Source organism: Mus caroli, chromosome 4 (genome assembly GCF_900094665.2).
Source record: "Mus caroli chromosome 4, CAROLI_EIJ_v1.1, whole genome shotgun sequence".
Taxonomy (NCBI): Eukaryota; Metazoa; Chordata; class Mammalia; order Rodentia; family Muridae; genus Mus; species Mus caroli.
The window spans coordinates 10,747,030-10,770,780 of record NC_034573.1 but is presented as its reverse complement, the minus strand read 5'-3'; the positions used below and the strand labels follow the sequence as shown (position 1 = coordinate 10,770,780).

At 39.7% G+C, this 23,751-nt stretch overlaps 2 protein-coding genes across 4 annotated transcripts in view; one reads left to right on the top strand and one right to left on the bottom strand.

The window, feature by feature from the left end:
* The window catches only part of Necab1 (N-terminal EF-hand calcium binding protein 1), a 176,924-nt gene extending 155,157 nt beyond the window's left edge, over positions 1-21,767 (top strand). Inside the window, exons 10-13 of the mRNA XM_021160280.1 lie at positions 7,670-7,782; positions 13,900-13,977; positions 16,087-16,178; positions 18,051-21,767. Coding sequence (XP_021015939.1) covers positions 7,670-7,782; positions 13,900-13,977; positions 16,087-16,178; positions 18,051-18,079 — 312 coding nt within the window. The 3' untranslated portion in view covers positions 18,080-21,767. The remainder of the gene's footprint in view (positions 1-7,669; positions 7,783-13,899; positions 13,978-16,086; positions 16,179-18,050) is intronic.
* Positions 20,981-23,751, bottom strand: part of C4H8orf88 (chromosome 4 C8orf88 homolog) — a 24,704-nt gene continuing 21,933 nt past the window's right edge. For all 3 annotated transcript variants that reach the window (XM_021160283.1, XM_029476804.1, XM_021160282.1), the window contains exon 6: positions 20,981-21,391. In XM_021160283.1, the coding sequence (XP_021015942.1) occupies positions 21,368-21,391 (24 nt within the window). In that variant the 3' untranslated portion in view covers positions 20,981-21,367. The remainder of the gene's footprint in view (positions 21,392-23,751) is intronic.

The window sequence follows — 23,751 nt, the reverse complement described above, 5'->3', positions numbered from 1 at the left end:
ACCAATGCAGTAGAGGTGCTTATTGCTAGCAAGGCTGTGGATTAACAGGTGTTTTTTGTTTGTTTGTTTGTTTGTTCATGAAATTTTTCCATCATGAGAATCGATTAGAGTATTCAGCAGGCTTGTTCAAACATAGAAAATCTGGACATTATTATATCTAACTTTCTGAGCACTGAACCATTACATTATGATAAATTCAAGATGTCCTATCTATCTATCTATCTATCTATCTATCTATCTATCTATCTATCCTAAAACCCATTTTCTCCCATCATTACAAAGTAAGAGAAGTAAGATATTACAGACAAAATCTTTAATTTACTGCTCTAGTTGGTAGTGAGAACCTGGGAAAGAAGGGCTAAAACTGAAGCAGACTAAAGTCTCATCCAAAAGCCAAGTATATTCAGAGCATCAAGCAATTTATATACTCTGAAAAATAAAAGAGTCAACTAAGTAAAGTGTACAATCACAAGGACAAGCTTCACGGGGCAAAAACATGTTTTTTCCATAGAGGCATATGTATAAAGACAGCTGAAGTAAGCTCACTCCTGCCTGCTACACAGAGGGGAGCAGAAAAGCACATTCAAGAATTGTTCTGTGATTTGAAAAACTGAGGTCTCCAGACTCTTGTGTTGTTTTCTTGTTGGTTGTTGTTGTTGTAGTTTTTTACAAGCACTCAAAATTTCTCAGATGATTCCATTCTTGAGACTATATATTCACCCTTGATTTTATAATGCAAGCAGCACCATTTCCATCTTATGTATCCAAAGTTAAGAAGAACAAATGACTTGTTTAAGGACTCATAGCCAGTAAGAGTGAAGCCAATTCAAAAGATACTTATACTACTTGCTCTTGAGAAATAAAGAAGAGAGGGAAAGACAACAGAAACCAAGGAAAACTTCACACCTGTCCAGTACTAGAGTTTTAGGGGGTACTGCAAATCTAGAATGAGTATAGAATTCATTAAAGAAAATTCACTAACAGTCACTTGCTAAAAGCAAAAGTATCCTTCATTATAATCAGTCCACCAAAAACAAAAAGCTGAAGGACCGGACCATCTATGTATCAGTCTGATGAAAAGGACCAGCAATACATTTGTGAATACTATTTGTCAGAAAGCAGATGGCAAAGAAACAGTTCTTTAAATTAGAATCAGTAATTTGATAAAGGATATTATAGAAAAGTATATCTTCATAAAAAAAAAGCATGATCTAATATACAGGAACAAAAACTAAAAGCCAAAGGAGATAGCAAACACCAAAAATAAAAATGAAAAAAGTAAAAAAAAGAAAGCCTTCTAAATCTACATGTTCAAAGCTCACATGAACGCACAGAGATTGAAGCAGCATTCACAGGGCCTGTACCAGTCTGTAACAGGTTCTCCTTGCTTATACTATGGCTTCCAGTTCAACATTTTAAATGGAATTTCTAAGAATGTGAATAAGCTGGTCTCTGATTTGTTCCTTCCTTTGGACACTTTTCCTTCTGTTTGTCCAACTCCAATATGATAGTTTTTGTTTTATCTTATTACATTTTATTTTGTCATATTATTATCATCTCTTAGAAAATTGCTTTCTACTGAGAGACAGAAAGGGGGTGAATTCAGATGGGAAAGGAGGTGGGGAGGAACTGGGAGGAGTGGAGAGGGACTGTTATCAGGAGATATTATGTGATTTAGAAAAGAAAAACTATGTTCAGTAAAAGGAAAAAAGAAAGGTGGAAATAAAGATGTAGTTACAATGTAAAAGAAGAGACTTCTGAGGACATATACCAGGTACAATTGTAATGAGTAGGGCACGGTCAGCTGAACAGGCAACAGATGTTTATTCTAAGTGTCACCTAAATATCCATAACTTGAAACAATAGCCACAACTTTATGAGTAGGTAATTTAGGTGGGATCAGTGGCATGGGTCTTGGGACTCTGTAGCTTCGTATAGGTGTCTAAGGCCAGTGGCGCATCAGCTTCACTGGTATTGGACAAGCCATTCACACATATAGAAGTTCAGAGCTGCTCCTTGTGGGCTTAGTTCACAGTATACCATCTATTTTTATGCAGCAAGTTGTTTTGAAATTGGACCTTCCCCATTTGTTTAAGTAGCTCTGCAGTTCTTAACTGCGGGATCACCTATCAAATATCTACGTTATGATTTATAACAGGAGCAAAATTTCAGTTATGAAGTTGCAACGAAATAATCCTATGGTTGAAGGTCACCACAACATGAGGAACTGTATTAAAAGGCCACAGCCTTAGAAAGGTTGAGGACGGCTGCTCTCGTCTGTAGCTGTGGTCACACACAAGATCACATTTGAGTAGTTGCAACAGGAACACATACATAAAGCCTGAAATATTCACTGTGCGTTTACAGAAAACCTTTACAGGTCTTGTTTATATGGCAATCTCAGGGACAAGAGAGAGGAAAAAGATGAAACTAATGGTTCCTTGCGTCCTTATTTGACATTGTAATGCAGCCACCTCTACAGCATTCCATTAGCCAAAGCCAGTTAGAAAGCTCAACCAGGTCCCTGGTGAGAGAATCAAAACCTGGAACTTTGTGGGAAGAAAAAAAAGTTACATTCCAGGGGCCTGTAGTTCTGGAGTAGTGAGGGTCTTTGGCTGATTCCAGTGTTCATCCTACTGCATCATGTAAGCACTGCTTTCAAACAAAGTATTCTAGAGAAACAGGTGCATGCAGGTCTAGAGTTCACACCTATAGCTAAGATAGCCCCTGAGAGATGACTGACCCAGCAGGACTTGCAGATGTCTATGAAGGAACATGTCCATCTCCATGTAGTCAGAAATAATTCTATTGCATTATTAATATTAAAGCAATTTCCTGGGAGAGCCATACAAAGAGCTGAGTGTCCATCCAGAATCTTGGGAGATCGTCACCGGTTTGCTTCCTCTCATTCTTGATCTCTGACCCCGAACGTTGGATTGTTGAACTCAAGATGGCTGTTACGGGAAAAATGGATCAACTCTATAAGATTGTTCCAATACTATTTTTAAAATGTTGTTTTTCCAGTATAAAGTCCACACAGTGATTCAGGGCCCATATTCTTTCATCCCTTGTTCCCAAGATAGGTTTTCCTCCTACCAACGGAAAAACGAAATAAACAAACAAAAACGAAAAATATGATGGCTCATATCCTTCAATAACTTTAAGCTCAAATGTGGTACCTAGGAATTCTGTTTGAATCTTTCAATTAAAAAAAAAAAGGCAACAAGTGATTGTGTGCAGGGGAGGATGTTACTGAAAGTCTCAGAGTCTGCCTGGAAAACAAGGAATGAGCACTGAGGGTCTGACCATCTAATCTGCATGGGCACCTCGTTTAGAACAACATATGCAGACCTCTCTTACAAGGGATCCTCCAAAGCTCTCTATAGTTACTGCCCGGTTTAAATATGCTTAGCTCATGGGAAGTGGCACTATTAGGAGGTGTGGCCTTGTTGGAGTAGATGTAGCCTTATAGGAGGAAGGGTGCCACTGTGTAGGGAAAGCCTTAAGGGTTGTTTTTGTTTTTGTTTTGTTTGGAAAATGCCCAGTGTGGAAGACATCCTCCTCTGCTTGCCTGCAGAAGACAGTCTCCTTCTGGCTGCCTTCGAATCAAAATACGGAACTCTCAGCTCCTTCTCCAGCACCATGTCTGCCTGCAGGCTGCCATGCTTCTTGCCATGATGATAGTGAACTGAACCTCTGAAACTCTAAGCTAGCCCAAATTAAATATTTGCCTTTAAAAGAGTTGCCTTGGTCATAGTGTCTCTTCACAGCAATAAAACTCTAATTAAGACAATGCCTTAGTTCACAATCTCGGATCTATGCATATTATTAAGTCCTCTTTGTTAGGAATTGTTCTATGGAGGTCTGACAAACATGAGTTGTAGATAAAGTGAACTAAAAGGAAATAGAGAGACAGAAAGACAAAGACAGAAAGGCAGAGATCAAACCAGGCCATAAAGGCATAAATAGGGTGGGTGGATGAGAAGCACACATCCTTCACTGCTTGATGGCAACAATGAATTCAAGCTGAGAGACACTTTTCAGCTAGGAAATTCTATGATTAGACACTGAGTCTCAGTTCCTGGAATAGCCTTGCAGCCCAATTGTTTCTGTGAAAAATGTTTCCTGGGTCATTAACCTCTGTGATCATCTGTAAAAGCCAACTGAAGAGCATCCCCTTCCTGGGGAACTGGGCTGGAATATACTATTCATAGCCTGTTGAGTGTTCCTATATTCTTGTCCACAATGTATTGTCAAATGTAGTTCTAAGAGCAAAACAGCTGAAGAGTTTAATATGTCGTTGTCAATGCAGTGCGGTTTCTCACGAATCTGTTAGACTTCTTAACAACTTATATATAGTCAACTTCATGTGTGCACTAGTATCATTACCTAGAGATAGATTTTAGTCCTATTATTTTGCTAAGCCATTTAAAGGCAAGAAGTGGTGCGTGTGTGTGTGTGTGTGTGTGCATGCGTGTGGCACTGGGGATTGAACTAGGATTTGTGCATGCTAGGCCAGCGCTCTACTATGAAACGTAGCCCTAGAAGTCAGTCTTTATCCATCACTGCAACTCAGAACTCAGCATGTAGTATTTACTAACATAAAATTAAAAAGCATATGTTGGTATGCTAGTTACTGCTGGGAAGACACACTATGACCTAGTCAACTTTTATAAAAGAAAGCATTTCATTGGGGGCTGGCTTACAGTTTTAGAGTCTTATTCCATTATCATCATGGCGGGGAGCCTGGCTGCATGCATCGCGGCATACGTGGTGCTGAAACAGTAGCTGAGAACCATGTCCTGATCTGCAAGTCAGTCAAGAGGGTGGGGGGAGAAGGAGAGAGGCAGGGAGGGGAGAGGCTGATTGGTCAAAGCTCTTCCCCAGTGACACACTTCCTCCAACAATGTCACACACTATTTCAGTAAAGACACATTTTCTACCCCTAATTCTGTCAAATAGGACCACTTCCCTTGGTGACGTTATATGAGCCTAGGGGCAATTCTTATTCAAACCACCACAAGTATAGTTTCTACAATGCAATCAGTGTTTGACAAATAACAGCTATTTAACAAGCACTGCGAAATTGAATGGAATAGGGAACAGAAGATCAGGGGTTGAACTGTGGTCTCTATGCTACATGATTAACAGTATTGGACAAGTTTTGCTTGTATTCCATGTAATTCTGGTGAGTTGTCTTTTAAATTTGATTTTGCATTTTTGTGAGGCTATGTTCATACTTTCTGAATTTTTCTCTCAATCCAGAGACCTATAGTTCCATGAAAGGCACACAGGCAGAGCTCTAGGGAAGTCTTTAAACTATAATTGTTATAATGGTAATGAGATTTGTTGGGGGAAGCAGTTAGTACCCAACCCATTGTGAACTATTAAGTGGGTGAATTAGCAAAATTTTTTGTTGCTGTGGCAAAATATTTGACAAAAGCAACTTAAGGAATAGTAAGAAAGACCTTACTACTAAGTTGGCCTTTGAAGGTACACTGCACCATAGCAGAGAAGCAAGCAGCAGGACTTAGAGGCGGCTGGTTATATTGTATCCACATCGGGAAGCAGAGACTAAATGTTGGTGCTCAGCTTGCTTTCACCTTATTCAGAACAGGACCACAGCTCAGAGAATGATGTCCACTACAGTTAAGCTAGGTCCTTCCAGCTAAGTTAACCCAATACAGAAACTCCTTCACTGATCATACACAGAGGTTTGTCTCTTAGGTGATTCTAGATCTGGCCAAGTTGTTGGTATCAAACATCACACAGGGTTACGGCATTCTGAATACTGTAATGTTAAATACTGGCCCCCAAGGTCTGGTGGCTCTCAGGAACAAGGAGATCCTCACATAAACCAAGTGATGCTGTGTAGCTGTTGTAGCCCCCTAATTACTGATGCTAACTCTCTGTGGTTAATTGTCCTGCTTCTTGGATGCTTCACCAAAGAGACTACAATGTTGTAGACAGTTTGCCTCTGCATATTTTCCTGCAGAAGTCCTGTCCCTTCTGTGGCAAGCACAGTATGCAGGCAGCTGGTTTCTGCACTGTGTCCCCCTGCAGCAAACCCAGGGCTCCCTCCCCCTCTCTAGCCACTCTGAGGAAACCCAGGTGAACCCCCCTTAGTAAAACACCCAGAGGAGCCAGATGCTAGCTTGAGCTGGACTCCCTGCCTCTGTGAATCTAGCCCTCCCTCTGAGAGCTCTCTAGGTGCTTGTCCTTGAGACCTTAGAGAAATAAATTCAAAGAAGATTAAGGCCCCACATTTAAATCATGGAGAAAAGGTAATCAAAGGTCACAGATAGTTATGCCCAGCCATAAAATTAGTCCCTGATAACCCCACAACAGACACCCATTTATCCCCCTCCCAGCTTCAGTTCTGTCCCACAAAATGACTACAGCCCTCCACTCCCCTTTTCCCAGAGCATTCAGGGGATTCCTAACTCTACTGTATATGAACCCAGTGTTTGACAGACTCAGCATCCATCGCATGCCAGCGTTTACCCTGTGAGTGTGGGGCATGTGATCCAAGTCAACACTTGAAACACTAAAAAGACTTTTTCGCAAGTTGCAGCGGAATTCACAATTCTTGGGCTCGTCTGGGTTTCTCATGGACTCAGGGCTTAACATAAGCTTGCTCCCCAAGTTATCCCTGATTGGTCAATAAAGATGCCTACAGCCCATAACTGGACAGAAGAGAAGTAGGTAGGACTTCAGTTCCCAGGCTTGGAGTCTGAGGCAGGACCACTCTGAGGAAGAGAAGATGCCATGTGGTAAGGGATCCTAAGAACTGTCCATGAGGGCTGGCCAGTTGGAATAAGTAGCCCAAGCCGAACATGGCAAGTCATATCTTGGGTTTACTTACAGGGAATTAGACAAAATAGCCATGGAGGCTTGATAGCTGCCCAGCACTAGTGCTGTTAAAGCTTATTGTAAATATGAAAGTTTTGTGTCTTTTATGTGGGAACTGAATTATCTAAGGCAGATTAGAAACCCCCAATTAATATTAATATTTGCCACAATACCTTTTAAATCACTGGTGAAGCATTAGAAATGCATCAGTAAGCTCACATTTTTTTTTTGTTTGTTTGTTTTTGTTTTTGTTTTTCGAGACAGGGTTTCTCTGTGTAGCCCTGGCTGTCCTGGCACTCACTTTGTAGACCAGGCTGGCCTCCAACTCAGAAATCCGCCTGCCTCTGCCTCCCGAGTGCTGGGATTAAAGGCGTGCGCCACCACGCCAGGCTAGTAAACTCACATTTTTAAAAAGCAAATTTGTAGTAACCACCCATTATCTGATGTCACAAAATATCCAAGAAACTGAGCTATGCAGAGAACCATAGAAGTTCTCTTTAAAACTTAGCAGCTTTGTGGCAGTGGCAACGACTGCCCCATCAAATGCACTTCGGGAAGTTTTAAGATGCTGGTGCCTATGTTCTGCTACCTCTGCCCCACAGAGAGGTGATGCTGAAATCTTTGTGATTCTAATTGGCTGTCTTGCTTTGAAAGAGGCTCTGTCTCTTGCAGAGGGCACTTTGTTTAGCTTCCGTTGCTACAAAGTTTCAGGCTTCTGTATTACTTCAGGTTGGGAATAGTTGCATCTTTCCCCAGTTGTTTCTGGCTGGCAGGCCTGGGGTTGGTTGTGAGACAATAACCTCCCTTTCCTTCTCAGCACATCATGCTTGTGCAGCGCCAGATGTCTGTGACAGAAGAGGATCTGGAAGAATTCCAGCTTGCTCTGAAGCACTATGTGGAGAGTGCTTCCGCTCAAAGTGGATGCCTGCGGTGAGTGCTCAGATGCAAGTCAGCCCCTCCCCAACTACCAGCCCCTACCCCACTACACTCTTGGCAAAAGTGGGAGGTTTGATGAGGGGGGAGGTTCTAGAGCATTCTTCAATATGAGGTCCTAGCTAGAGCAATAAGACAATTAAAGGAGATCAAGGGGATACACATTGGAGAAGAAGAACTCAAAAGTATCACTATTTGCAGATATGATAGTGTATACACAAGTGACCCCAAAACTTCCACCAGAGAAATTATCCAGCTGATAAACACCTTCAGTAAAGTGGCTGGACACAAAATTAACTCAGAAAAACCAGTAGCCTTTCTTTATATAGGCATTTTCAAATCCTCCTGTTAAATTCTGTAGAGCCATCCAGCCATCTAGGTTATGACATTTGCAGAGTTTAGCAGGATATTTTCTGTTTGATCCTTGAACTAGAGTTGATTTAATCATTTGGCACACCGAGGGAAATAAAATGGAAATAAACCGTGAATGAGAAAGGTTTCAAATAGATTGAAATCTCCCCCTTTTGCACACAGCAACCAGCACTCATTGAAAATCATCTTTGTAGAGAAGGCTTTCACTCATGGGGGTCTGGCTTTGATTGCCCTGTGGACTAATGACCATTTCTGCCATTGTGGGAATAGAAGGACTCTCCAAAATTATGCTCTCAGACCATGATTATTTCACAGAAGCAGCGGCAGCATTTATTTTCTCTCTTCACTTCATAGCTTCCTCTCAGCTGTTATGTAAAGAGTAATAGAATATGCTAAACTGCATCTGTAGTTTCTTGATACGACTGGTCCCATAAATCAGTATGTGCATCATTTTCCACAAACAATGGTAGAATTCCTGCCATGGGAACTCTGCAGTGCCCCTCCAAGGAATATCCTGTCGAATGTTAGCTCTTTGTCTAGAGTTTATGCTTACCCTGCCTTCAGACACAGAAACCCATACACACAGTCATCTGTCCATAATCCAGCAGTATGTGTTGCTTCTTAACATGCCTCAGACCTGGCCAGGCTGCTCCTTAAATATCCACTCAGCTGCTCTCTCATGCTGTCAGATGTCCACAGCACAGGCTCAAACTCACCTGTGTTCATAAAACTTCCACAACATATACCCCTTCCGGTGAAGTTATTTCAACGGCATTCCCTAATGGTCTTTAAACATTAGCAGATGTGTGTTTGTGTGATGTACAACTGTCTGTATAGAAACACATGCATTATGTCTGTGTTCTGCTCTTCTTCCTGATGGTTAATTAATTTTTTATTTATGGTGAAACCTACCTATCAGGTCTTGGGGAAAAAAGCTAGAATGAAACAGGAATTAAAGCCAGGGATACAGAGCCTTGTGCCTTGGGCAATCTCACTGACTGTGAACCTCAATTTTCATCATCAAGAACCTCATGGAGGCAGACATGCTCACACAGGCCTGTGGTCCCAGCTCCTTGAGACAGGAAGATAACAAGCTGAGGCATTGCCGAGGTGACAGAATGAGTTCAAGTCCAACCTGGGCAATTTTTAGTGAGACCTTCTCTCAAACACAGAAAGTATTATGAATGTACTTCAGAGGTAGAACACTTGACTAGCATGTATTAGCCCCTGGATTCTGTTGCGCTCACCTTGTCCAGCAAGAAAAGACGCAACACGGTCGGATTCTTCTCAACAGCTTTCTTTATTTCAGGAACACCTCCATGCTACTGGGGAACTCCAGAAACCCCGGGAGGACTGCCTATATCCACCCCAGCACTGGGGAGAGTCCTCCTGGGATTCATCAGTCTGTCGGCCCCTTTGATATGTAACACCCGCTCGGGAGGGGTTGGCGCCAGATTCCGGCTGGCGCCTGCGCAATGACGTTGTTTACGCGCCGGTGTACCGGAGGTCGGCGCCATCTTTTAGGCGTGCGGCTGCCTACTGGATTCAATCCCTAGTACACACACACACACACACACACACTTCTCATGAAATGCTTATATGTAACGTTTATGTATGAACTACCCAACAGTATCTTCCATCCACTGAGGACTGAAATGTGAGCTGGAGTCACCAATGCCTTCTTCCTGGCTGCTCTCCCATCTCTGTAGTATGGGCATCACTAACTCCTCACAACCTCCCAGTGTGGCCTTTGGAACAGACACTAGGAAAGGCTGCACTTCCTTGATTGCTATTCTACTTTGTGTCAGGGTCATAAAAGCACAAATAAAAGCATTTTTACTCTTGGAAGAATCAGAGATTTGCCAAGGCAGAGGTGTATATAGTTTTTCAAAGCCTACTCATTTAAAAATAAAACTGCTTCAAAACTACAGAAAGGCACCTATGCAATTGAAGAAGGTTGAACTCAGTAAATGCTTTGTAAACTGACAAAGATAGAAAGAAGAAAAGTCTGTGTCAAATTCCCATGCTGGTTAGATGTTTTATATTCATTAAAAAGGTACAAAAGTTTTTAAGATTCTGAAACACTATTTTCGAATGCTGTGGAACCTAAGGGACCTGCTGTGGGTGGGTCAGAGGGTTAGTAAACCTGTGATGCTTGGTGCAGACCGTGCGGAATCAGGAAGAACTGTTCCTGCTGTGCGCGGAGGCGAAGAGAGGAGAAAATCCTTTTCCTGAAGGATAGACGTGCAGCTTTGCCTTTTCCTTCAAACACCGCTGTGTTTCTTAGTGGACTTCATGCACTTCGTGCAGATTCTGCAGCTAATTTCTTTTGCAGGGGTTGTCAGGATGTATACAGATGTAATGAGTATCAGAAAATGACCACACGGGTGGAACACCTGTGGAAGAGACATTGCCCATTTAATTCAGTTTTTCAGATGTACAAGCTAATCAGTTATGTTCTCTATGTGTTGCTGAATCATCAAATGCCACTGATGTCAGCCATTGGGATCCCGTGTACCCTCCACAGCTGCCTAGTGCTGAGTCGGTGAAGCACTGTGAATTAGCAAGGATTCATCTCCCATAATGCTTAGCTAAGCCTCACCACACAAGACGAAGAGTGCTGCCATGGGGTGAAGCCTTAGAAGATTAGCAATTTTGCATCAATTTTCTTATTTAGTTTTCACGGGAATCATTACAGGCATATATTGCACCCAGCTTAGACAAAAAAAAAAAAAAAAAAAAAAAAAAAAAAGGGGCTCTGTTGCATTAAAAAAAAAACTTGCTCAAGATTCACTCAAAACTGCATGTTTAATCTTTCTCATCAGTACTTAAAAATAGTTGAATTAAAGATTCTTGAACTCTTTATGACTAACTGGAGGGTGGAGTACAAACACAAGATCCTTCCGGTTCCAGATATATCAGTAATAATCTTGTTAAACTCAGGCAACTGAATTAGAATTTCTTCTGAGTATTCACCAAGAAAGTAGAAGTCCGAGGACAAACAGAGGCTGGGCCAGTTGGGTCTTTAAATACTGGTGAGGGCTAACAAGGTGGCTCAGGATGTAATGGTACTTGCCATCAAGCCCAATGGCCTGAGTTCAATGAGATCTATGTGATGAAAGAAGAGAACTGATTTCCACAGCTTATCTCTGACTTCCACACACCCATCCTGGTATGCACGCTGGTACACACACACACAAACACACACACACATAATTGGAGAAAAACTCAGGCAGATCATTCATGTGAGTTGCTATATAATGATATATCATTATAAGCTGTGCACTTTCTGTGCAATTACAAATGTTCAGCAGATTTTGTAAGAGAGCAACAGTGGGATAAATGGATACACAATGTGCTCTTAGAATAGTCCTCAACACGAGACAGGAAATAGCTCCTTCCTTCAATGATTTTTATGATCAAACATTGGAAACAGAATCCTTACTCATTAAGGTAGTAGGCAAATCAAATCATATTCTTGTCCTAAAATTTGCTAGTTTTTGGTTTTTTGGTTTTTTTTTTTCATTAGAGCTAAGTGATCTCTGAGGCTCTCAGCTGCAAAATTTTTTTGGATGTGTTCATATTTCCAATGCCAGGGGCCTAGGAACCATGTCTGGATTATATTCAAAGACTCACTCTTGAGATAGCCTTAAGAACTAATGGAGCGCACTGAAGTATTATAATCACCAATCTGTAAGGATAAGATAAACTATGGTAAACAAACCCAGACCTCTGTTTGTAGAAATGTGGAGTGCCTCTCCTGTTACATCTTTTTCCCACTAGTTTGGCCCTGTGGGTTAAGCAGGGCAGGCACTCAGAGAAGAAAGAAAGCCAAGAATAAGAGGGCCTCCTCTCCATTCCTCATAGAACCATTTCACAGAGGGGTAAACTGAGATTGAGTAATGGGTTAAAGCTGGCACACTTGATGAGAGGTAGTTCTGTTAAGACATTCTTTACCCCATCACCCCATGATATCCTTCCTACCTAATCCTCTACCTCACAAGCTTGGGTATTGTGCTAATGTGAATTTCACTGGGAGGGCAAGGCTGAGGATCAAACACCTGCTACACTAGTGCTCTACCAATGGCATATGTCTTCAGTGCTTGATTATTTGAGGGATACCACACCAGTTAGCCAAGGCTAGACTCCAACTTAAGATCCTCCTGCATCTGTCTTTCAAATGCTGGAATTACTAAGTTTATAGGCCTTTCTGTGCTAGTCCAGAAAATGTAATATTTTTATAGCACAATTACTGGGCTTTTAATATAATGAGTAATATCAATAATTAGTTTGCAAGAGGCAATTAATGATGGCCTGAAATACTAGGGTGGATGTTTTAATCTTTACCCTAAAGAAAGTGGAGTTGAAATTTGCCCGATATACTATTAGGTTATATTTGAGCATTAGGGACACCTTCAAGACACTGAATAAGCTATCAGTTCTCTTCCCAGATAAACACGTATAAGCACAGTAGTTTTCAGGTCACTGCAGAGGCTTATGGGAAAAGACACAAAGCTTCCCATGAACTCCTGGGGTCAGAAAATTACAAACTCTCTGATATACTAAACTATTACCATATAGCAAACACTTATTCAGAAAAATCTTAAGTTGAACTGGCAACATTAGCATATCATGCCCAAGGGACCAAATTATATTTTTTTAAAAAACAGTACTACAAGAATAAAATAAACAAAATATCAGGATCTTTTAAAACTAAAATAGATTTCAATTCTGTTTGTGGTTACTGCCACCTGGTGGTCACAAATAGGTAAATCCTAAATCTGCATTAATTTCATTGGTACAGTCTTAAATATACTTTGAAACATTAGACTAAGAAAGATGTCATTAAGAATTGAGTTTTACATGCATCTCGGGTCTGTTTCTTCTTACACAAGCTCATGACCCTCATGACCACGTCCCTCTGTCCCGCTGTTCTGATGTTGATGTGGATCGTCCTCATCTGTGTTCTTTCTTGAATCGTCCTCATCTGTGTTCTTGCTTGCTTAACTTTTCTCTAGGCTTTATATGACAGCTGCCCTCTATTACACTCTACACTGCCATGAGCAGGATAGTTTTAAAAACAAAGAATTTTTAGTAAATTTTGGCATGAGATGTTTAGTAATATTTTCAAATGGGGGGCTGGAGAGATGCTCAGTGGTTAAGATCACTAGCTGCTCTTCTAGAGGACTTAGGTTGGATTTGAAATAGTCACGTGGTGGCTCAAAACTATTACCCTCATTTCAGGGGAATATGATATCCTTTTCTGACCTCCATGGGCACCAGGAATGAAAATGGTGCACAGATATATATAAAACACAAAATACACAACTAAGTGTTCAAAGATATTAATCTAAAACTGTATGCCAAAATAGATACCTTGAGCTATTCAGTTCTTGATAAAGCCATTTACTATTCTTCCTGGCTTAGGCTACTTTGTTTCTTATACATATAGGTAACATTGTTGTATACTACATATACAGATGAGAAGATTTGGTTGTGTGAGTGTAGTGTGTCATGGGTATGTGTGTCAGTGAATGTGTGGGCACACATGTACACCCTGGAGGCCTGAGGCTGTTGGAAGTCTTCCTTGGTTGGTCTCCACATTCTTCATTGAGGCAAACTTAGACAGTTTGCCATGAAGATCTTTCGAGTTGGTATTTATGCTTTGCCCCGAGTCATCTCCCCTACGCCTCGGTCTGCTTCTATAACTTCCACGGCCCAATCATGACTTTTCTATTTCAGTATCTCTATACAGAAGCTTTCAAATGAATCTCGCTACATGATTTATGAGTTCTGGGAGAATAGCAGTGTGTGGAACCGGTAAGTTCTGAGGAAAAAATTACTTGTTTTCTGTGTGTGGGTGTGGCAATGTACACAATGAAGCGTTTAGACTGTTGGAAAAGCAATATTTGGTGCTAGAGATGCACCAAGGACTTGAGTGTGCTGAGTAAGCACTCCATCACTGTTACATCCCAGAAGCCCTGTATGTTTATGCTCTGAAATGAAGTCCATTCAGTTGCCCAGGATGATCTTGCACTTACTCTATAACCCAGTCATGTCTTGAATTTGAAATGCTTTTGCTTCATCCTGGAGTAGCCAGAATTCCAGACCTGCACCACCGGGTCTGAGGGTTTACTTCATCTTAAAACTTGCCTTCCTTGTTACACTGAATCCTACAGTTGTCAGAATTTATTTCATATTGATCCCACCTTAAGTATTTGCATTTCACTGATGCTCTTGGTGAAACAGAATTCAACCAGTGTGGTGGTTTGAATAAATGCCCACCCCATAGACTTATGGTTTCAATGTTTGGATCATAGGAGTGGCACTATTAGGGGATGTGGTGTTGGAGAAAGTGTGTCACGGTGGGGGCAGATTTTGAGGTCTCATATGCTCAAGCTACACCCAGTGTGGCAGAAAGGCTCCTGCTGCCTGTGGATCAGAATGTAGAACTCTCAGCTCCTTCTACAGTATCATGTCTGTCTGCATGCCACCATGATAATGATGAACAAAACCTCAGACCTGCAAGCCAGTTCCATTTAAAAGTTTTCCCTTATAAGAGTTGCCATGATCATGGTGTCTGTTCACAGCAATAGAAATCTTAACACAAGAGGGCCATGGATAAGTGATTGGGCATGATGCTTCATGAACTGTATCATTTTGCTCTGTGAATATCATTTTGTTTCACTTAAACTATACACAGTGGCCAATATGTTTTTAATGTCCTTAAAACATTACCAAAAAAATACAAAAAGGAATAAAAGACATTGGAAAAACTTACAAACCAACTTTGAGAGGAAAAATGTAAAAAAAAAAATTTGATAAAGTGTGGAAAATCATGCTATCTCTTAAAAAATAAGATAAAAAGGTGGCAGAAAGCACATGGGTGCATAGAGCATGCTCCAGGGCAGTGACAGGAGCTAACATAGTTCAAACTGAGGACAGGGGGTAGTTTATAGTGCTTTGTACTTAGTGATTGTTTCATGATCTCCCACACTTTAATCAATGGTGTTTTCTTTCCTGTTCCTTTCTTGACAATTTGGAGAGAGGAAGAAATATGTTACTGTCTTTTGTCCTTAATGACTATGTTTCTAGCTACAATAAACCTAATACTGGTAGCTAGTTGGTCATCACAATTTTAGCAAAATTTAAGTGTAACTCAACTCATATACTTAAAAGTATTCCAGTGTTGTACTATGTTACAATCTAGTAATTTTACTAACAAATATGCAATTATAAATATACATGAAGGAACTTTTTATTCTATTACGTAAACAGTTCCTGGTGATTTTAGGTAGTACAGAAAATATAACTCTCACTATCAGTGTTTGGAAGTGCTAAATATGGTAATAAAGGTAAGAGAAGTCTGGGAAGTTAAACTGATTCGTATTTCACCTTACATTGTTTTTTGTGGCTTCAAGGGGCAGTCCAGGGATGCAGCCCAGTGCTTGCCTGGTGATAAATAATTGACACCTACTGTGCAGTAATGAAGACACAGTCAGTGCCAACCATAGCACTTCAGGCAGAGACCCTGACAGCAACTCCAAGCATTCTGGCCTTGTTAAAGATAGATTAAATCCCATCTCATTCTCCAACCATGGAAAATTTCAGTTCCTGTTCTTAGATGTCCTGTTCTTTACATATGGACATATCAAGTTGCTTTTCATTTGTCCATTTCTCCTGGGATTTAGCCTACCTCCCAATGTAGCATATCTTATATGCTTATCCTAAATGCCATTCATTTAAATTTTGTGACAATTACTACTCTTTAGATTCTACTAAAGTTAAATAAGCATCAAGAGCAGACTATATCTGGGCATTTAGTTCAAACCACTCCAAATCTTGACATCCAGTTGGATTTGATCTCTGCTGTACACTACCTAGGAAGGTTTTAAATACGTGCAGCTTTAACCTGCAATCATTTTGCAGCCACCTCCAGACGAATTACAGCAAGACGTTCCAAAGAAGCAACGTGGATTTCTTGGAAACTCCAGAGCTCACATCTACTATGCTAGTTCCTGGTAACTACCCTGGAGCGTGCTCCATGCTTCTACGTGCTTTGCTGCCACCACTGCCCTGTCTTATAAGACAGCATGATCCCCCACACTTAATCAGTGGTGTTTTCTGTCCTGTTCCTTCATTTTCAATTTGAGGAGGGGAAAGAAATATTTTATTGTCTTTTGCCCTTAAGGACTTTTTGTTTGTAGCTACATTAAACCGAGTGCTAGAAGTTAGTTGGTCACCACAATTTTAGTAAAATCTAAGTCAACCTATATATGTAAAAAAGTATTCAAATGCTTTCTTATTACAGTCTAGTATGCTGAATGCAATTTGAAATAAGTGATCATAGGATGGAGGTTAGAATTATGTTAGAAAAGTTCATTATAATAGTTATGAAAATGATGTTTGTAAGTGGAGAAAGAACAGGAGGAGACATGTTTGGAATGAAATTGTCTTATAAATCTGGGAAAAGCGTAAGGTTACTGAGAAAGTTCACCTGCTACCTACCCACTGACTCAGTCACTAACTATGCATATATTTACTGAGTACTATTGTGAGTTTGACGGTGGGGTTCCTGGGAAACTTAAGCTAGTCACTGGCACTGCTGGGATCCTCTTCTGACTGAGCATTTTGCTAGGAGCTAACTAACTACAGAATAAAAACATAGTCTCTAAGGATAAAGGCTATCTATCCAGTTTAAAATATATGTACATATGTCTATATGTTTTTATGTGTGTATGGAAATATATACATATTTACAAAAAGCACACATTTACATAAAACACAGTTCAAAGCACAAAATAGTTATCACTAGAAGCAACACTTGCTTTATATAGACTTAAAGAAGTTACCTTTCTCAACTTGAAGGTAGAGAGTATCTTAGATATATGGACAAAAATTTTGAGTTCCTGGAGTTTCTATAAATGGATAACAACATGGTCAAATCAGTAATAACTGACAGCTGGAACAAAAATAGCCATCATGGAGTGGTAACTGACCAAGCAGGACAGTGACCCAGGCCAGGAAGAAAAGAACCCCACCCCAGGATCCTGCTGGGATGCAACTGCAGAACCACAGTAAGATGAATTCTGAATGGAGACATGTACAAATAAGAACTGAGAATCTGAGTTTCTAAAATCGGAAAATGGCAGCTATGATGTTTAGAAAAACAAAAGTAAGATATATTTCAAGTAAGTCAAATACCATTCAGACATAAGCATAGAAACCAGCCAAAGTATATCCCTTTGAAACTCAAAAGTCAAATGATGCATGCTGAAATACAGCAATGCAGGCCCATCAACTGTCAGACACCACACAGACAACAGGCGTGTAAAGCACTCAGCTAAGGAACCAGAATATCCTTGCCATAGAGGGAAGAAGGTACCCAGGAAAGAAGGTCCCAGTACAAGCAATCAGCAACTTTAAAAACAAAGCTTACTCCTTACATCTGCTCTTTACCAAGACATGCCTGTAGTGGGGCTTCTTTGCCATTGGTATGGTTGGGTATTTATATTCGTTGGGGAACACATTTCTAGTGTTTAAATATAAACATATTAAGAATACATCCATTTGCTTAGACTGAAACAGGTATAGAAATACATTATGTTGTTTCCTAACAACTGCTAAGATTAGGAAGATTGCAACATCAAAGTGTTTATAATCTTGTTACAAAGATGAATATATTACATATATTCATGTATTATAAAGTCTTAGACAACAAAGTACAAAAACCCACAGTATAATTACACAGGAATAACTCGTTATCTCAAAGCACCTAAAATTTAAAATGAGAAAAACAATTCTGCAGACTGAAGATAAAGGGATAAATGGTCTCTACAGTTTGGACTTTTTCCGCCCTAAAACCATATATCTTTTTTTTTTTCTCCTTTCAGCTTCATGGTGGATCCTGAACAACAATTAGATGTCCCTACACAATGTCTTTATTGTTCCAAGTGTAAGTGTTCTTATCTGAAAGGTAAACTGGAAAGTTCTCTGTGGTTGTCAATCAGCTGCATACTTTTGTTCATTGTGTTGTTAGCACACTCTTTTAAAGTGTATTCTGCAAAGTTGTTGCTCTTGATATTTGATGGCAATTGATCTGCTACATTGTAATCAATCATTATAACAAAATCCAAATATATGAAAACGGTGTATAAATAAAGTAATAAAATGTGATAATTGTGGTAAAAATGCTAGGTGAGAACTTCTAAAACATAGGCCAGGGTTTGTAAACTGGCATATGCTCTCTAGCAGTGGTTCTCAACCTTCTGATTGCTGCGACCCTTTAATACTTTCTTCATATTGTGACAACCCCAACCATAAAATTATTTCATTGCTACTTCATAACTGTGATTTTGCTACTGTTATGAATCATAATGTAAATATCTGATATGCAGAATATCTGATATGCTACCCTCAAAGAAGTCGCAACCCACACATTGATACCCACTGCTCTTAAGGATTACATCTGTGCTGTGTGACTTTTTTCAGTGACACATTTTTCTGTGAGAGAAACATTCTTTTTCCATATGGTCCTCCAACTATTCGCTTTATAATTCCTTTAAAATTAACATAAATGCATAAAACAGCCTAGGCTATAGCCTGTAGAAGCTCTATCTATGTCTCATGTTGTAAACTGGTATTTTACAAGTGAACAATCTATAGTAACTTCGGGCATTTACTAATGTAAAACCTTTATTTGTAAGTATTATAATTCTCATATATAAGCTAGACATTATTGAGCAAAGAGGAGAGCTTTACTTCAGGGAAATTAAAGTTTATGTCAGAAGGCTTTGGTATGCGACCCATATAAATAGCTATTCTTATAAAAAATGAGCACTTGAATTTAAATGAAGATTTTTAAATTCAGTACTCTAAATAGAGTAGAACTTCAACTTAAATGAATAAAGAAATTAAAACAAGCACAAAAGTTTACAACTGAATACACCTATTTTGTAAACTTTCCAAAGGCAACTAAGAAAAACTACCCCCTTATCTACTCTTCCCTAGAGGCTCTGCTCATAGACTCTGCTACAAAACACACGCACAACTACCATCATGTGATGCTCTCATACAAATGCTTATAAATCTCTGAGTCTTAAGGGAAAATATACGTAAAATATTATGGTTTTTAACAGTTGGAATGAATACCTAGGGAAATAGAGAGCTTGAATGAAAATTTCATTTCGTAACTATGAGATGAGAATACCATCTCTAAGTACTTTGTGGAATAGTTTTGTATATTCAATCCTCATAAATCGATGTAAAACTTCATAGCTGTTAGACACTAGCAATTTTTACACGCACACATGCACTGCATTCAGATCGCAAGGGGGCAAGCAGTATGAAGCAGCGCTTGCCTCAGCTCTTCTGTCACAGGTGTGCAGGACAAGACATCACTGGAGTTATCTGATGGCTGCTGAGACTTCCTGTCCATCGTGGGAAAGGGAAGGGGACAGCAGAGCTCTCCTACAGCAGAGGGGACATACTGTGGTCTCTGTGATAAGCTTTGAAGCGCAGGAGACTGTAATTACACATGCTTACGGAAAATCCTGGGATAAATGCTTTCACAATAAAGATTGCAACCAATTGCAATGCTGTCTTAACTGGTTCATTTCATATCTAACCCAAAAATTCTATCAAGTGTTTGTACACTAGGTAGTTTGTCAAAGTAGGAGTTAGTCCACTGAGAAGTAGAGTCGTCTAACTGAAAAGGGGGCTCTGCCCAGAAACAGAGTTTGCAGAAAGGCCCTCTGGTTACAAATTTGAATGAGGTCTGTAAATATATTAAAGTAGAATCAAAAGGACCTGAGGAAAAACAGCAAATAATTAACTTGTAAAACTCTGCTAATTCTGATCTCAGATATTATGCAAATATGTATGGTTTAAGTGTGTGTGTGTGAGATTACGTATGAAAATTCATACAATACTGGATCCTATGACTAAAAGGAAAATAGTAGGGGCAACACACACAATTACACAACAATAGCGCTATAGAATGTCTCATTTTCAAACAAACAATAAATTTATGCTTAATGAAGGGGTATTTTTCCCTATTAAAATACAACCCTTTCTCTGAGAATCCAAGTAATGAACAAGAGTCTACTGAAAGGCCAAGCTGGGACATCTACTCTGGACTGAATGTTAGAATCTGGACAAGCATCCCCAAAGCAGCAAGCAAGAGGCACTGGTTTTAGAACTTCACATTCAGGAAGAGACGACATTTCTGATGAACTGTGGCCTTGAATGACCTTCTCGTGATCCCAGGACACAAATGAATAGAAGCAGTGAGCTTATATTTACTTACCTTTCTGTCTGCAGGATTTCTGACACATTATATGCAATTTATTGCATTAAACCCCTAATAATTAAAAACTTAAACCTCTAAATTCTTTATGAGGAATGATGGAATCGAAACTTAATTTGCCTCAATTATTTGCAGCCTGAATTTTTCCTCTTTTGGAGTCAATTTCAATTTTATTTCCCCACCGTGTGACTTGAGATCATATAATCTGATGAAGAACATCAAGCAGCAGCTACTTTCCACCTTTTCATGAGTACCTTTCAATTACGTACCTTTGCAAATTGTTCACTGCTAGTAGGTGTGACCGACCCTAAGGCCATATTGTTATTAAGAACCCAGTGAATCAATCATGTTTCTGAAAGTTTCCCCTATCCCTGCCATTGACAACTATGCTTTGAATACCAGAATCATTCTGGGCTCTGCAGACATCATAATGTCCTGATCAGATGCTGATGTACAATCAGTGGGGAAAAGACCAAGTGACTGACATTAAGGGCAACAAAAATTCTGTACCATATATACATCATAGCAAATACTTTATATTTGAGAATCTTTACAGCTTACATTTCCATTCCATTATTACAAGTGGTGACAAACAAGAATTGCAAGTAGCATGCAAATTATAATACAGTCTTCCCACTTCGCCAACAACATCCCCACTTTCGAGTGTTACTTCCCAATTTTTGCAGGAACTGCCTGCAAAGCTGAAACTGATTAGAAAAATTCTTTATACTTTAAAATATCTCTTTCTCCTTTTATGAGAAGCCAAATAGCTAACCATCAAAAGTAAAAATAAATTGAATCGTCACAGTCCATTAGTTATTGTACTAGGTCCACTTCATTTGCAGGTGTCCAAAATATAAAATGAATAATTCTTTATCTTCAAATTCATCTGTTCTTAAAATGCTACTTAAAACTTTGGTTGTTTTCCTGTAATATAGAAGAAAGACAATTTATCAATTAGACTACCGTTTTCACAACTTAGCTTATTCAACCAAATGCTGTGAATCTACTTCTATCTAAATGCATGTTACTATAGAAACTATTAAAGTGACTGGAATATAAAATACATTTGTGTTTCAGTAAACCTGTGTAGTCCATTCTTAAAAATAGTAAACTGTATTCCAAGTCTGGTGTTCTATTCCTGTTGTGCCTAGTTTTATAAATGTTGTTAGTGTATAAAGCAAAAGTAAGCAATTCTAATGTATGTTTACTCAAAATAAGTTTGTCAAGCTTTTATTAGCAAAATAAAGTGTCAATGAATTATTTAAGCCTGAAATAAAAAGTGACCGTGCTTTATGTATAATGGAAATTTGTATTTATTCTTATAGACAAGAAATTATATGTTCCCTTAGATCTTCAAACAAGTGAGAGAATTCAAGTATCTAATGCCCTCTTTCTTTGCCAAATATTTTTTTAAGTATTTTTAAACAATTGTACTTCCTAATTTAATTTCCAAAACCATGGCTTAGTGGATGAAGGTGCTTGTCACCAATCCTGATGACCTAAGTGTGATTCCCAAGATCTATATGATGGGAAAAGTGGTGACCCCTGCAATGCTGTGTCTGACAAACGCAGTGTCCCCCATGCACCTACACACACACACACACACACACAATGTTTAACTGGCTTGAGGCACCTAAGAAGTTTCAATTATGAAATATTCATAGAAATAATGAATATAAATATTTTTATTGATAACTAAAGAAATATATTTACTTATAGTGGGGATGTGTATGTGTGTGCCAACTAAAGCACACATACACATGCATACAGACCAAACGGGCATGCCAGGTGTTCTGCTCTATGACTTCCTCCTTACTCTCTTGAGATAAGGTGGGTCACTGAACTTGGAACTGGTTGACAGTCAGCAAACCTCAAGGACCCTCTATTTCCTTATGCATCCACACCTAGCTTTTGATATGTGTTTTAGAGATTCAAACAGGTCCCTCGTGATTGCAACTGCTCCTGCCCAGCCCCATGCATGACAGTAGAAATGCTATGGAATTTCAAGAGTTAAAATTCCAAAATTGGGTCCTGTCAGCAAAATCTTGCTGGCATGTGCAATAGTGTCTGCATTTAGTGGCTGATTATGGGATGGATCCCCGGGTGGGGCAGTCTCTGGATGGTCCTTCCTTCTGTCTCAGCTCCAAACTGTTTCTCTGTATCTCCTTCCATGGGTATTTTGTTCCCCATTCTAAGGAGGAACAAAGTATCCACACTTTAGTCTTCCTTCTTCTTATGTAGCAGAAGATGGCCTAGTTGGCCATCAATGGAAGAAGAGGCTCTTGGTCTTGTGAAGATTATATGCCCCAGTACAGGGGAATGCCAGGGCCAGGAAGCAGGAGTGGGTGGGTTGGAGAGTAGGGCGGGGGGAGGGTACAGGAGACTTTCAGGATAGCATTTGAAATGTAAATGAAGAAAATATCTAATAAAAAAAACTGTTTAAAAAAAATTCCAAAATTGGGAAAAGATAATATTCTATAGGCCAGAGTGGAACTTTTCTCAGCACACGGATGTTCCAAGTTTCATCTTAAAGTTATCATTGCTTTTACCTAAAGAAAATAGTGATTTTAAAAACAATCAATCAAAAAAATGCAAAGGTTGGGTTGTGATCTGCTTCCCGACCTGAGCCGTATCAGTGATGATAATCTCTTCTACCCTATAGCCTGCGTGCCTCCCAAGAGGTCCATAGTAACCAAGAACAAAGGTGAGAATCTCACACAAATACCCACATCAGCAGGGACACCCACAGAAACCAGCTGACAAGGAACCACTCACCCTGTCAAACTCCACCTTCCTTCCAGTCCACTTCTCCACCCACAGCAGACCATCTGGTCCAATACCTCCTTCCCACATTCTACAGCCAATCTGCCTCTCAGGAGGTCCACAGTAAGCAGAGACACAGGAGGCCCACCCTAACCAGAGACAGCACTCCCTTCCTTCAAAGAGACCTGCTCTACCTGCTTCCAGTCAGAGACACCCAGGCCAATTAACACCAGGGATAATGAGACTGCCAGAGGCAAGTGCAAGATCATAAGAGTTAGGACCCTAGGGTTTCTATCTCCAGCATTGCCTCACTTTGGGTTTTCTTTATTGTATCTACTTCCCTTTTTAGGTCTTGGATGGTTTTATTCAATTCCATCACCTGTTTGGTTGTATTTTCCTGCAATTCTTTAAGGGATTTTTGTGTTTCCTCTTTAGTGTCTTCTACATGTTTAGCAGTGTTCTCCTGTATCTCCCATGCTCATGGATTGGGAGGATCAATATAGTAAAAATGGCTATCTTGC